Below are 15,942 nucleotides of genomic sequence, written 5' to 3' on the forward strand. Positions count from 1 at the left end.
TATACATTAAGGTATTTTCACTGTCGATGTGTCTAATCTGCGCGCGAACATTTAAAAGGTGAAATATTCCTAAACTAGAGTTGCGATTGCGTTATATAGCGCCGCCGTTCTTTCCCGCGTGCAGACTGGCTGTCGCCACCCGCCTCAGGTGATATGGCCTACTGCCGCGCCTGCAAAGTGGAACTGCGGCCCCATCTTTAGGACCTGGTTAGCGCACCTGGTTAGCCGCACTGGTTAGCGCGCATGACGGGTGCAAAACGTAACAACGGAAAGAACACGCCGTGCGCACCCCCTCAGACATCAGAAATCTAATATGTAAATATTTCTGCCGAAAATTAATTCAATATGCTTAAAGGGGCTGCGAAACACTGCCTGGGGGAATACCGGCTATACTTCAGGTGGGTTCTTTATGTCACACAGATGCTGACTTAAAAAGAATTACAGGAATCGATGCACAGGAACGGGAGTTATTCAGTGAAGAAATTTCAAAATACAAGCAAACAAAACGCTGCCCTCAACTCGATTTTGGCGGGGCTTCCCACTCCTATTTCGCTCTCCCAATGACGGCACCTGGCGCAACCAATCAAAACAGCCAGCCAGAGCACGTCGCGTAAGTTTGTACTCCATGGTTGCCTGCTCTCTGTAACTCGTTCTTGCTGAGACTGGCAGCGTTGTTTCCATGCCGGAGCGCCCCTGGTGGTGTATTTTTATTTTACTTGCTTTGCAGGGCTTTTAGCTAAGACAAGCAAGTTGTTTTTGTTGATCTAATATAAAACGCAGACAGGTGACAAAATGTGTCTCTATTTATTCACACATTTTGCAGTATATTTACTGTTTGTCCAGTCATCAAGCTCGCGCCAGGTGATGTCATATCCGCTGCTAAAAACCCGCCACTGTGTGGCGACACCACCAGAGCCATGAAGTTGTTTTTCGGAGGACATTAAAATATTAAAAAACGGAATGTACGCGGTATTACCGACGCTAATTGCACCATTATAACTCACTGTAGCAATCAACAGGCAAAACAGTTAACTAAGATTGTGTTTCTGGGCCCCTTTAAGAAATGTCGTCACAAAAACAAATATTTTTGGCTACTTTTGGGCTACGCAAAAATTTCGCTTTTGGCTACGTTTTGGCTACTGCGGAGGCCAATTTGGCTACCTGAGGTCGGAGCCATCTGGCAACCCTGAGCGTGTCGCTGCGAATCACCACCTTATGCGCTTACCACTTTATTCTTCGGTTCCTTCTTGGCGATGGCCTAGTCCTTTGAGCATTTGCCTTGTATGTCCGGAAAATAGGTGGTCCGATGCCCAGTGTCACCTGGTGCCCGCCGGTTTTCCAATGGGTGCAAGTTTTCCCATGGCTCGGTTTCGCGCTTTACTAGAAATGCGTTGTGAAATGGGCCTTTGTCCTTTCGAGCAGACCAGAAACACGTTAGCTACTGCGCTTTTAACCGTCGTGGAGCCTCAATAGCTAAGGCACTCGTCTACTCAGGCGGGTTACCCGGGTTCGAACCCGGCCGCAGTGGCCGCGTTTCGATGGAGGCGAAACGCAAAAAGGCGCCCGTGTGCTGTGCGGTGTCAGTCCACGTTAATGATCCCCAGGTGCTCAAAATTATTCCGAAGACCTCCACTACGCCACCTCTTTCTTCATTTCTTTTCTCACTCTTACCATGCTCCCTTCTCTTACGATGCGGTTCTGGTGTTCGCCGAGAAGTGAGACAATTACTGCACAATTTCCTGTCCCAAAAACTGATTTTCAAAAACTAATTTTCTATTGCGTGTTTTGGCCAAGCTTACCTTGAGCCATTAGAACCGACTCATCATTATTCTTTGTTGCTTTCTTCTCAATGTTCCTTGAGTTATTCCTCTCCTGAAGCGATATGTATATGTGACGGAACTTTTATGTGTTTACAGCATTGCAAACGAAACATACCTCTCGAAACAGCGGCGCTTTCTGTAGGAATCTTCTTCAGAGAAGGCGGTCGTTCGGGCTCTACGGTTGTGCATCTTTGGGGCAGGAGATGACACAGTGCCAAACAAGACGAGCATATACATGCCGCAGCACCTAGCGAGGGATCGGGAAAATTCTGATATATACAGCTATACAGCTAGAGTCAGATGTAACAGCAAACCTGACTTTTAGAGAAGCGAGGTGATCCGCAAGCTTCATTACTCCTTCACCACAAGCTCATGTTGGAAGTAACCGAAGTTTAACGCATTTTAAAAAACGATGCGTCAGGTTCCCTTTGATTTTGGTGTTACCTGATGAGCTTGAACTCTTATCAAAGCCAGGGTAAACGTAATCGGATGGCATCACTAATGACATTTTTTGTTCTTGTTGTTTTCGGAGTCTTTTTTTTTTTGTGAGAGTCGGGTTTTTTTTTGTGTCTGCTGAACAGAATCTTCCTTGTCCTGTCTTCTCATGTTTCGCGATTTCAGGCTCGATGTTTAGATGCGCTGGCATTGAAACCCCTGCAAAGGTATACAAGGGGGAAAACGTATATTCGTCTCGAGTTGCGACTAATTTTTTAGTTGCTGTTTTCTCGCAAGCCGCTTTGCTCACTGCCAATCTCTTCCAGGCAAAGACAAGTTGCCGCAAGCCAGTGGTATATAGTTGCGACAAGTACCATGCCAGTATGCATACGTAACGTGTGCAGTAAAAAAAAAATCCATTTTCTAAAGCATGCATTTCTATTAAATATAAAATGACCACATACAGAAATCCTGTGTGAACAAAATATTGCGACATGATCTGCGCTACATGACATGCTATATGATCTGAGGCATGATCCGCCTTGAGAAACACTGCTTAGCTAGGCAGCTTCAAAAAAAGAAAAGTCGCTTTTGGTGGTCTTATTACACCCTTGGAAATTTGAACGACAGCATATGCCTATGTCCTCGACCTGAGCCGACCAGTCTTCGTGTGTTTGGCGCTCTTCTCCGAAGATGACATTGCGCCATAAAAAAAAAAAAAAATGTTTTCTTCGTCATCAAAAACAAAAGGTGCACAAAGAAAAGGACCTACCACAAGTCGAGAAAAAAAAAGAGGAAGCAAGAAGAAGTAAATATATAAGCATGAAAACGGGCCGCCTGCACTGTGTCATGATGGTATGCCCAACGCTTGTAGTTCTTCTCTCAGCTTAAAATAAACAGGCATGGGTATTTCTTTTTTTTTTTGTACACCCAGTTACACATTCATGTTTTAAAATAGAATTAACGTCCATTTCAAACACCTGCGCCAATCGCTGACAAATTTATTATAGATACCACTAACGAAACACGGACACAGCCGCACACGATTTTGTTTGATCATAACAATTCACAGGTATTCTCAAGATTTTATCACTGCTGCTTGTACAGGCGCCAGTTATAAAAGCTCTAATGCGAAGCATAAAATTAAACATATTCTTTGCCCACTTTTCCTCCAGCGGCGTGGACCGTTTGACAGGCTCCCAATTGGTTCTTCTAGGCTATATAGAGGAAGGCTGAGCAAATAGGGAGAGAACTCGTTGCTATAGGTCAGTGCGTGCATAATTGACTCAAAAAGAAAGGTGACGGTAAGGAGCTGAACGCGACGAAACGGCGACTCCGCAAAGGCTACTCGTGACTAATTTATTCGGTACTGCCAAAAACATACAAAGAAAACTGGAATAATTAAGCTGTTCGTAATTATGACCCTGCTGACCTTTCTGTGTTCGTTCCAGTAGCTCTGCTAAAATAGGTCACCATCCAAAATAGGTCACTGCTCTAAGTTCATGTCAAGCTGACAGCGGTCTCAATTTTTTTTCCATGATTTAGGCGCTTAACTCTTCAGATTAAACCCAGGTAATAATCTTCAAGGCAATTAAGAATGTAAGCAGGCGCCACTGGTCGTTAAAGCGTAGTGATTTCTTGCGGGAGAGCAGAAGAATGTAGACGCTTTTTTTTTTACTGTATGGTTTTGCTATCATTTGAAGAGATACTGAGAACGCATCCGTCCGATATGTGTGCTTCAGTTAAAAATTGATTTTATGTCTCTTTCAGGCTGTATTGATGCTTATTGGGCTGCAAAAGACGTTTTATTTCTCAGAAAATTGTCTTTAAGAACTTTTCCGCCATTCGGTTCAAACTCGTGACGTCCACATTGAAAAGGGATCCGTGATTCCAGTTTGGTAGGCGTTGTAGTCTAGCCTCCGGGATTCGCGGCTGCTATCGACGCACTGTCGTTTACTTGCCAAATCAGACGGCCGTGGCGACACTTGCTTTTCATTTTTTGTACTGTTATAGCTTATGGATGGTCCATTTTCTATGAAAGAAGTCTTTTTTCTTTATCGTTAGAATGCGTTAGAATTTGAAGCAGACTAATTTCAAATTTCCTACGTGTCCTTTCAAACTTCAGGGTGGGCACGAGAAAACAAACAAACATACTTTTTGAACTTAGGACACACTATTCTGGACACATATCACGTTACTTTACAGTGCCTCTTCCGAAGCCACGATTGTAAGTAACGACATCACGTAACCCGAGGTCCGCGACCAAAATTTGTGACTCCGGCTGCGACGAGAATCATATTAAAGCGCGCAACCATTTAAAACAACAGTGACGCAGCCTACATCAATTGATTGCCGCTCTATAAATATAGGAAATCTACTTTCGCATAAATAACTAAAAATTGGAATGCGAGTATTGCCGCAACGCCACCGTTTCGCAAAAAAAAATTTCGCCATCTTTATCAGCCTGACTACACCAACTGTAGGGTAAAGACCTCTCCCAAGCCTCTCCAATTAACGCTGTCTTTTGCCAGCTGCGGCCACCGTATCCCCTCAAACTTCTTAATCTTGTACAAAAGCAGCGAAGTTTGGGCCATTTGGTATTGATACATCTTGAAAAAGCATAACGGCAAGAAAAAAAGGGGACGAAATAGACACATGTGCGACAGGACGATTGCTGCACTTCCAACTGATTTTTATTGAGAAAACCAAAGCTTAAGTACAGCTCTCGCATCGTGGCAATAAACCGCATTGGTTCAAAAATTCCATTTCATTACCTTGAAAAGACAAGGCAACGGTGCTGGCACATTGACCACCTGCTTTTCTGATGTGATATGCCTAAATAATTTCTCTTTCCATACACTCCTTTCCACGCCCAAGAAACTTAGTTTTTCGAGAAATGGGTTTACACTTACAGTCCCGGCAGTGAATAGCAAGATGACCACTCTTCCTTTATTTCACCAGGGGTGGTATTCTCCCGGTGTCGCCTTTTGCGACATGTCGCATTCGCTCTTCGCTGATTGGCTCGAGCCGCGGTGCGGCGGCGTGACGACACGGACCCGCCTTCCTGCTACGTCATCGTGACGTCGCCCCAATTTACTACGCTTAGTCGAACAACGGAATGCGCTGAAGCGATTCGCGCGGGCGACGGGCTACCGTTAGCGTACGAACGCAATCGGAAGTTGCGGCTTTTGCGCCCTTGGCGTGAAAACTTGGCGACGTCCTTTCAAGCGAGAGCCGCCCGCTTCAGCCAATTCAGCAGTCCTTGCGATTCCGGTCGGCATGTTTACCGGCAACTACTGGTGTTGTTACTTTTCGCTATGACTTACCTTGCTTCGACGATAAAGTTTAAGCTGCAATTCAGCCTAGTTTTTTAGATACGCTCTCGATTCTGGAGCGCGCAAGCCTAATGTGACCTCCAACTACACTGCTACCGTCTGCAACTGCCCGAAACGCAGCCGAAACCTAGCACAACCGTCCGGAACGAAAGAAAAATAGATTTAGAGCTTTTTCGCGGTGTTTTATAGACTTAAATGAAGTAAAGCGAGTTTATATTAAATTTGCAAATGTTTTTTTGAACATTAGACGTCATGTGATGGCAAATATTCTTGCTATAAAAGATACGAAACTACTGCTGCTAGTGGATCAGCAGTGGTAAATTGTCGCTTCTCGGAGTGAATGAATGCACCGCAGACGAAAGTGCCGGCCGCTTTTTCCGTTTCTTCGAGCATCTGTAAGCACTTTTTTAGGCCCCGCCCATATGCGACATGTCGCAAAAGGCGACACCGGCAGAATACCACCCCAGATGATAATGCTCCCTAGCTCTCTCATTAAAACAGCGTCTGGTTTTACCACACAAAAAACTGTTTAAAGCTGTTACATAGGTAATTAAGGATTCGGGAGAAGTGCCTTTTCAAAACCAGTCGGGTGTGAGATGTAACCGTTTCTTAGCTCTTCTGGAGTTTTATCTGCACCCAACTGCAATTAATTTTAATAACTAGCACAAAAAGCAGGAATCTTCACTGGGTCGTGTGTGGCTACCGTTCATTCTGGCATTTTCCTTTCTTGCATTGACAAAAGCTTGCTCACCTCACTCCCTAACATATGCATTTTTAGATGTGTTCACGAATATCTGGTGATAATGGACAAGCCACATGTCTTATATATTGTTATGAATGGGATGCACACTCAGGTTAAAGCCCAGATTCCATCGACCGGGATGACCATGGTGGCGGCAACAGTAGCGGCAATTTCGACAGATCGATTGACCCCACGATGACCCCACCAAAAAAAAAAAAGGATGACTGGCTGGGAAGTAGCCTGTGGAGTTCTTCCCACGCTCGGCCACTCGGCTCGGTGCGAGTGACCTTCCCTTTGATTTCCCGAAAGAAGCGACCGATGATGAACAGACGACGGGGGAAGAAGGGAAAAGTGTCTTCCAGTAATTGACCGTGCCTGACAAGAGCCCTCCCGACCGGAGAGAGCCCGCTCAGGTAGTGACCACAGCGCCGCACCTGCGTTTGGATGGACACGTGCAGCTTGGGGCGAAGTATCAGCGGACCTCCGAATCCTCCTCGCCCATTCCCCACGGTGCCTCCGAGTGCTATGTGCTGTGCAACTGTTCCGAGCTGTGCCTCGTGTTGAATTGGCCATTGCCTTGTGAAGGGTATTTAACAAGCGTCCTAAGTGAGAACGGACGCTTTGGGCCCTGGCGACAAGGCTCATCCAGTCGGTCAAAGCTATGAACTTTTAATTCTCGACTGGTTGCTCTTACTTGTAAATCATGTAAATATTCCTGCATAAAGCTTTTCTCGTTTTCTCCTCGTAACCCCGTCTCTGGCCCTCCTCGTCCTTTCCCGGCCCGACCAAGCTACCCGGTCCCAGTACTACTGACGAAGCTGTTGCTGGTGTTCTTGCATCAAAACGCTGCGTTCAATACGGTTGCTAAAGGCTTAAAGTTTACCTCTGAACTCCCAAGAGGAAATAGCGTCCAGTTTCTTGACCTAAGAATTTCTTTTCTGGATGGGCATATACGATAAATCTACAATTCTAGGTCACAAAAGGCACTCCTCCCTTACAGTAGTGCTCATTCAAAAATAATCAAAAGAGTAGTAGCCATGAATTGCCTCAATTCCGCTTTGGAAAGGTCATGTCCACATCAAATGTTTTCAGCCGCCGCAGTGGCTCAGTGGTTATGGTGCTCGGCTGCTGACCCGAAAGACGCGGGTTTGATCCCGGCCGCGGCGGCTGGAATTTCTTTGGAGGAGAAATTCTAGAGGCCCGTGTACTGTGCAATGTCAGTGCACGTTAAAGAACCCCAGGTGGTCGAAATTTCCGGAGCCCTCCACTACGGCGTCTCTCATAGCCTTAGTCGCTTTGGGACGTTAAATCCCACAAACTAAACCAACCAAATGTTTTAAGGTGTTCAAACGCAAACAGAGCGACTGCGCGTGTCCGGATTTCCCTAATATTCAATGTCAGCAGTCGCAGAGAGCCTGCTACAAAAGAAAGAGAGCATCAAAAAGCCAGAAAAGCAATATCAGAGGCTGGCAACTCAAGCAATTCCCTACCTTCACAGAGTATCTCATAAGAAAGTTGCAAGTAGATACGTTGTAAACGGGCTCTTGCCCCAAGCAAACCATCAAAAATTTGCCCAATGATGGTTAAAAAGAAAAAGTCGATTTGCACTATCAGCCACCAACTCGGTTTCACCCGTTGCACAACTAAGATAGTGTACAGCATTCCCCTCACTTGCAATACAATGTATATTGGTCAAACCGGACGCTGTTTTAATGGTAGAGCTAGGGAGCATTACAATCTGGTGAAAGAAGGGAAGAGTGGTCATCTGGCTTTCCACTGCCGGGACTGTAAGTGTAAACCCATTTTTTGAAAAACTAAGTTCATTGGGCGTGGAAAGGATTGGATGGAAAGAGAAATTATTTAGGCATATCACATCAGAAAAGCAGGTGGTCAGTGTGTTAGCACCGCTTCCTTGTCTCTTCAAGATAATGAAATGGTGTTTTTGAACCAATGCGGTTGACTGCCGCGAGGTGATAGTAGCGCTCTACTTAAGCTTTGGTTTTCTCAATAAAAATCAGTTGGAAGTGCAGCAATTATCTTGTCGTATGTGTGTCTATTTCGTCCTCGTTCTTCCTTGCTGCTACGTTTTTTCAAGATTGTTCTTTTTTCAAGATTATCATCTACAAGAAGTCATCACGAGCTTAATTTGATACCGTATTTTGCGCTTGCTAATTTGTTCAAATTCAGTTTTTTTCCTCGTTCAATAGAAGCCTGGAATTCTCTACCTGGGTCCATTCGTTCTCGTCCATTTCAGAACTTTGTAACTGCCGTTGAAGACGCATAATAGCTGTGTATTCTTACCCTGTCGTTAACAGTTCCTTTCTTGTTTGATATTTCTTTTGTGATTTTAACTTTTTTGTAGAGCTCACTTTGTACATTTTGCTGCATTTTGTTACCTTGCATTTTGTGTTTTTCCCACTCCTGCCATAGCGCATATAATTGTGCTGCAGTATGTATAAATAAATAAATAAATAAATAAATCTCATCCGGCAACCTACCTTTCTGCCGCCACCTAATACGCTTGCCTTCTCTAGGAATTCACTCCGTTACCCTTAAGGTTATCTTGCCTTCGAATTAAATGCCCTGCCCAAGCCCATTTCTTGCTTTTGATTTCGACTAGGATGTCATTAACCCGCGTTTGTTCCCCCACCCACTTCGCCCACTTCCGATCTTTTAACGTTACACCTATCATTTTTCTTTCCATAGCTCGCTGCGTTGTCCTTACCTTAACCTGAACCCTCTTTGTTAGCCTCCACGTTTCTGCCTCATAGGTGAGTACCTGTAAGACACATCTGTCGCATGCTTTTCGCTTGAGGTATATTGGTAAACTGCCATTCATGATCTGAGAGAACATGCCATATGCGCTCCACTTCATTCTTATTCTTCCAGTTATTTCCCTCTCATGATCCGGGTCAGCGGACACTGCCTGCCCTAAGTAGATGTATTCACTTACCACTTCCAGGATCTCGTTACCAATTGCGAACTGTTGTTCCCTTGCGGGACTGTTGAACATTACTTTGGTTTTCGGCATGCTCACTTTAAGATCTACCGTTCTGCTCTGCCTGTCTAACTCACTGATCATTTTTTGCACCTCATCTCCTGAGTGACTTAGCAAGGCAATGTCATCAGCGAATTACTTAGGTATTCTCCATTAACTCTTATCCTCCCAAAATGTGGCATAAATTCCTTTTCTTTCTAGGGGGGGGGGGGGGGTAACTAAGGTAAGCCACATCACCATGCACTTCCCTTCGGTGATCAAGCAGTCTTTTAGTCATCAACGCTACGAGTCTCAATCGGGCGACAATTTTCTCGCATTAAATGCATCTTTTGTTGTCGAAAAACTATCAACAGAGCCACAAGACGCCAAGCAGTAAGTTTTTTTTTCTGAGAATAAAAATTAGGTGAACTTCTCCGCAGCGTCCCTCTAAGCAACGCCGTCGTCAAACTACGGCTGATGGTTTTATTACGCAGCCAGTTTCTTTTTAGCTCTGTATTGAAGGAAGATAGCAAAACCGCTCTCAGGCGATAAAATGCCTCAAGCGATAAAATGGCACTCCGAGCGATGTACAGAGCGAATAAGTGCCAGTTTGCCTTCGAGATGAGAATCTAAGCAGCATCACCTACTAAGCAAAGCATTGCTGCATGTATAGCAAGCCAATAATTCATTGAAGCGTTTAAAAATGTTAAGCAGTAAAAGAAATAGTTTGAGCATTTAATCTGAGAATGTTGTCGCTATGTACAAATGTTTGCAAGGACTTCACACAACTCACGTAGAGGCACAAAAACTTCGCTGCCGCTGCAAGGCACTAATCCTCAAGCACACAAGAAATGAGCAGACGACAAAGTGAACAGGAAACCCCAAGATCTCTTTATTAGATGTATCGTGAGATATAATATATAGCATGTGTATATATAATATATATCGATATAGGTATAATGTATAAGCTTTTTTTTTTTTTCGGAAGGAAAGAAATGGGAATGGGTGAACCCAGCTCCTTCTGAACTGGCCTGCGGAGCGGGATATCCTCCGTAGAAAGCACCCATCGTAGTCAGCTGATTTCGCTTTCTTTCACTCGTTTTCGTTTTGTTTTACTGCACACTCGTTCGGCACCCGTGAAACAGCGTGCGCTAAACAACATGAAAGAACAGTGCGCAGTGATGAACACGAACTCTGCCCTCCGTCCACGGCCTTACCGTCCGACAATGTGAAGGCCGGTCAGAGCGCTCAAACAATGGTATTAGCCCCCGGCGTAAACCTAAGCCGCGAAACCTTCGATCACCGCACAGTTTGGTATAGAGATCTGTATTGTATCACAGGCACGATTTCACTAAGCACCAAGTACTATTCAGGGTGGCGCCGTGTATTTGTCGAGAACACTGAGAGCAGATCGTCTAATAACAAACAAAAGCGGTTGCCGCATATCCGCCTTTTCCTTTTGCTCATCTATCTGTTGCTGTTTAGTAACGACTGTTCCGCAGTCGTTCACTCTTTCGCTTTTTAAGTAACTTCTTCACTAGCTTGTCCAGCTATGGCGTAGGTGAACAACGCTTCTGCTCAAGCAGTCAGACTAAAGGAAAAAAAAAAGAAAAATAATTACCCGGCAAAGACGAATTTATTCCATTCTCTCGTAGAAAGCTACCACCTAAATTAAAAAATAAAAAGATTGCGCTATCAAATCCTGCTGATGCTTTGAATCAATAACAATTACGAAGCACACCAGTCCCCACTCAGCAAACCGAAAGCAAGAATTAGAAGTGCAAACAGAGAAGATAAATTCTTACAGCAGCCAATGGAAGCGTAATTTTACCGCGAGACATTTCGAGGAGCACTTTAAGTTTGCAGAGGGGAGCCGTGAATTCCAAGCCAAATACTGGACACCGCTAATCAAATTTTCGTATTTGTTTTTGCGGAACCAGGACAGACGCATGTATTTATTAAAAACGAACCAGTCCCTTTTATGGTGGTCTAGCTGGGGTTTTGCGCTCTCTTTGGGCTCTCTTCATGACGCCCATTTTACATTTACACACACAGAATTTCCTGCGTTAAATCCGTTATTCCAGTTTACCACGTGCAGGCTACCGAACAGGGCCTGGGTAGACTGGCTAACCCCTCTGCCTCCCTATTTCCTGCTTCCTCTATTTCATCCACATCGGCTCGAGACATAAGCTCAGAAAAAAAGCAAGCTGCCTAAATTATTATCTATATCTGTTTACTTCTAAGTGTTGTCTTCGCCGACAGCCTTAGCAACCTGTGTAAAGTCCCACATAACGACGTATATGGACTCAAAAACCCGCCCCATCGCAATTTTAGACACTGCTGAGAACTATATACGATTACATGCAAACAAACTAAACGCACTATCGCACAGTGGGACGAGCGAAAGGAACTTCCAGGGCTCATTTTGCCGCAAGGTGTCAGTCAAAATGAGTTTGACGGCCGAATGCACGCGTTGAACAGCTCCAATATTTTAACCTCATTCTCGTCATCACTCGCCGACGCCCGCCCCCTCGTTACTAGATATTCATAAGTTCTGAAGTCGATAGAAAAAACACGTCGATACCGAGAGGTGCTAAGAATCACTACGTATGGTGCTTGCAATGCCAGACTACGATATAGTCTACGGTGTACAAACGCTCTAAGCTCTCTTTCTACCCCTTCTGCCGGGTGTTCGCTCCGGGCCGCGGCCAGAACTCCTATATGAGTGCGCGTAGCGTATTAAGTGGAGAGTGCGCTATGCTCGTGTGAGATACACATTCATGATTACGTGTGTGAAATGTGCGCTAAGCGAATGATTGCGCGAGGCTCCTGGACACTGCGGTAGCCACGCATATTAAAGTGAAGTGAAAAAACGTGTGGTCATTATAGTGGTGTCGCTGCGTACCGTGCGCCGCCGCGCTTTCAGCTTTCTCGCAGCTATGGTCGGGGCGTCCGGTGCTTTAGAGTAAAGCGTTCGTGCTCAACAGGCGAGGATGTGCGTGCGCAGTGCAAACTCCAGGAACAAGAGCGCTTGCGCTCATTGATCGGGTTTTAGTACGTAGTACGGCAAGTCGGCGCATGCTCCAAACACTCGCTCAAAGGAACGCCCGTAAAAAAAGAGAAAGGGAGCTGTAGTGGGAGCTCTCTGTGGAATGTGCTCTCGATTCTCCATTGGGTGCTTTAGAAACTGTGGTCTGCGCATTCTTGCGTAGTGGTGCGTTTCAGTTCGCTGGAGTAAGTGACAAGAGTATCTTAGTAGAAAGAAGTATTGGACTTGGCGGGCGGGCTTTGAGAAGTCCCTGCAACGTCGACAAGCATGCGTCGGAGATGGCAAGACCGCCCCCTGTACACGTGGCAGTCGCCAAACTTGTAAAGTTTATACTCTATAGATGGCGCTGGCCAGTGGGCGTAATTTGAGAAAAAGGCGTTCAAGATTTTGCCTCGCGAAACTTATATGGTCGACGGCCTAGGTCTGCGTGCTCAATCAGCATAGTGCCGTTCACGAAAATAGTTGCGGGCAAAAAAAAAAAAAAAAGATATCTTATACATGTCCAAAGTCTACCAAGAACAGCGGAAGTGCTAAAACCTTGCTCTGCATTCCATGAAAAAACATTAAAGATTAGATTGTATAGAGCGTGCTGTAGGGTCCGGTCTATGGAATAAAAATAAGTTAAGGAGTCTTCACCACCAAACATCCTGGCAGTTTTCCTTCCGACTATGTTGTTTGGTGATAAATATTTATTACAAATCTCTCGAGTTTTATTTGATCTCTCAGGAGCTCGGAGCGAAAATTCGTTTTTTAAGCTGATGACAAACGAGTAAGAGGAACGAAATGATCCAATCAAAAGTAATGTTTCAAGTTCACAGCAAACTGACAAAAGAAGAAATTATGCGCTTACATTTCCTCACCCCATTTCAAAAAGTGAATTTTTTGTTTTTTTACTTTAGCGAAACCATGAACTTATAACGCAAAAAATATTTTGACTGACCTGGATTATGCTTGTGTTTTCACCATGCAGTCAAACATCAGCTAGACCCAACATAAGTGCCATACCATCTAACATGTCTGAAGCAACATAAATTCAGTAAAAAACTAAGCAACGTGTGTCAGCTCTCTAGCGCGAATGAAAAGGTATCACTGGGCTATTCGTACGAACCGCGCAAAGCTTCCGCCATTCGCTGAATATTGTTTATGCGATTTGCGGATATATTCGCGAGTAACTGCCGGTCTCACAACCCCACTACACTATCCGGCCTACACTACGAGTAATAGTGAATACCATTTGCCTTTTCCCAAATAACAGTGCTCATTAAACACCCTGTTGCCATTCACGAAGTGCTCATAAGGATAGGACACGGAATCACTTCTGTCGCGTAACAACTGCGCGAAAATGCTAGTGAATCATAAGTTATAACCCGCCTTCTTTTTTACACTGGCGGAGAAGTTGTGGATATCATGCCACGTAAAAACCTGTGCCGAAGACGTTCCCGTTACTTCGAGTTCTGCCAGTGCATGTCATTAACCGTGCACGAAGTTTTGGTGCGGTCTAACACGACACAGTGCAGAAACCCTGGCAGCTTAATCCGGATAGTTTTGGTCTGACGTTTCGTGAGCAGCTCATAGATAATTCGCAAAGTGTAACTTCAAGACACCCGGAGGCACTTCGCATGTGAGCGAGACATAGAGACTGGCCACGGTTAACGAAAAAAAAACAACGCAAAGGGATACAATGTCAAAAGAAAGAAGAACAGAACATCGATACATCGCTTGTCTCTTCACGTTCTGTTTTTTCGTGCATCGCAGACAACCAACTAGCCCAAGCCTTCACTCCCCGAAATTCCCTCGTTTACCAAGACTATAACAAAGTTCACCTGTGGGTTACGTTACAAAAGTCTGCCGATCAACAGTCAGGTGTAGTTCAAAAGGGCCATGAATAAAAGTGAAAATAAAAGCTTCGTGGTGAAATCCTCACATCCCAGCTCGTCCCCTGAAACGCCTCAACAGCTTTATTAGACGCTGTATCCTTCATGCTTTCTTACGGCGTTGTCATCTGACCATGGTTCCTTTTAATCAAATTTACGCAACAAAAGTTTTCGTCTTTACGCCCAAGGATACACGAAGTTAGCGCTCAGGTACGCCACTTCGCCTGAATCTTCGAATATCGGCACCCAAGATCAGACTATTCAGAAAAAAATATTTAATTTAAAGCCACTCATCTTGCTAGAAACTCTCTGCTGTGTTCTGCTATGCAGCGGTGCCTGCTGAAAGAGCCCTACACTCTAAGCACGAATACGCCTATATTAAGGCGAAAGCCTTTAATGCCTCATCGTTGTCGACGCAAGGTTCTCAGCAGAGGTGTCACGCTTTTCGGTTGGTCGAAATTGTTATGACGTCAGAGTGCGCGGATTCGAAGTAATGAGGTCACCCACGGATGCCTGACGCCTTCTTTTGGAGCACCCGACAACTAATAAAATAGTTGTCATCCGCTTCGAAAGGGGGCGTAAAGCGTCAATGCCAAACATTGCGCCAGGAAAGGCTTTCACCTTGCAGCACTTTAGAGAGCCAAAGTGCCCCCTAATTTTTTGAAGTAAAAACTGAGTAAGCTACACTCTAGCGCACTCACTTTTTCAAAAGGAAGAGCGTTAGAGGACAGCTCACTTCCTTTTTAACCCTCTCCGCTAAGAATGTAGGACTGCCTCCACCGCAAGTATTGAAATAAACCTCCGCCATTTCAGGCCAGCCGTTCAACATAAACGCGACAGTGAAGAACAGTCGCTGTGTGTACACAATGAAAGCCACAGGGAGTAGCACGCGTCCCGCGACGTGTGGTTGCCGTCAGAGCAGGACGACTTCTTTTCATCTCCTTGTATTCTCTTCCCACGTCGTGGACGTCCACCGACCTCGCTTCTTTCAAGCCACGGACGACTGGCGATGAGGCCACGTTCAAAAACACTGGGCTCCGATGCCTAGACGCCACCTCTTCTTACCCGAGCCGCCTGGGAAAAATAGAATGAGACAAGAAGGGTATTCAGTGTGGGTTTGCTACCGAAATTACGACACGGAAAACACTTTCGAACTTTTCGTCCCCCTTCATCCCGAAGAAGCGACAATTACATGACTGAACCGCGCTCTCGTGAAACTAGAAATTTCAGCTATTAGCGTAAACGGACTGTTCAGGGATTAGTTGTTAGACTGTTTCAGCGAGAACTCAGAAGAAATGAAACGAATGACTACCCCCTTCCCGTGTAAACACTGCCGTACTTGAAAGGTTCGTCCTTATTTAAAAAGAAAAGAAGCAACCGTAAGAGTGTACTCCTTATTCAGTTGCAGGTGCCTACATCGACACACGTGCCGAGTTCGGACGAAAAATAGAAAGATCACGAAGAGAAATTGTTCGAGGCAAAGGCTACAAATTGACACATGCCCGCACTGGGCTAAGTCAACGTTTAAACTTGGCAGATAACAGATGCCTTTCAGCCGAACGTCTACTCCAAGGGAGGTAACAAAACAACTAGTTACTGAAGTTATCGTGGTAAAATTTTCTCTTACGTTTCAGCCTATGTACGAGCTTTTTTTCCCTTGGTTCCTCTCATTCCATGTTAAAAAATGTTGAGAAATTGACGGAAGTGATA

At 45.0% G+C, this 15,942-nt stretch overlaps 1 protein-coding gene across 3 annotated transcripts in view; it reads right to left on the bottom strand.

The window, feature by feature from the left end:
- Positions 1 to 10,177: 10,177 nt before the first annotated feature.
- LOC149343101 (uncharacterized) overlaps positions 10,178 to 15,942 on the bottom strand; it is a 76,194-nt gene continuing 70,429 nt past the window's right edge. For all 3 annotated transcript variants that reach the window (XM_089545614.1, XM_089545613.1, XM_089545616.1), the window contains exon 7: positions 10,178 to 15,306. Coding sequence is in view for 1 of the 3 variants with exons in the window: in XM_089545613.1 (XP_089401739.1) it covers positions 15,294 to 15,306 (13 nt within the window). In the remaining 2 variants the exon portion in view is untranslated. The remainder of the gene's footprint in view (positions 15,307 to 15,942) is intronic.

This window comes from Amblyomma mixtum, chromosome 5 (genome assembly GCF_055824585.1).
Source record: "Amblyomma mixtum isolate Tamu chromosome 5, ASM5582458v1, whole genome shotgun sequence".
In the NCBI taxonomy this organism is placed as follows: domain Eukaryota; kingdom Metazoa; phylum Arthropoda; class Arachnida; order Ixodida; family Ixodidae; genus Amblyomma; species Amblyomma mixtum.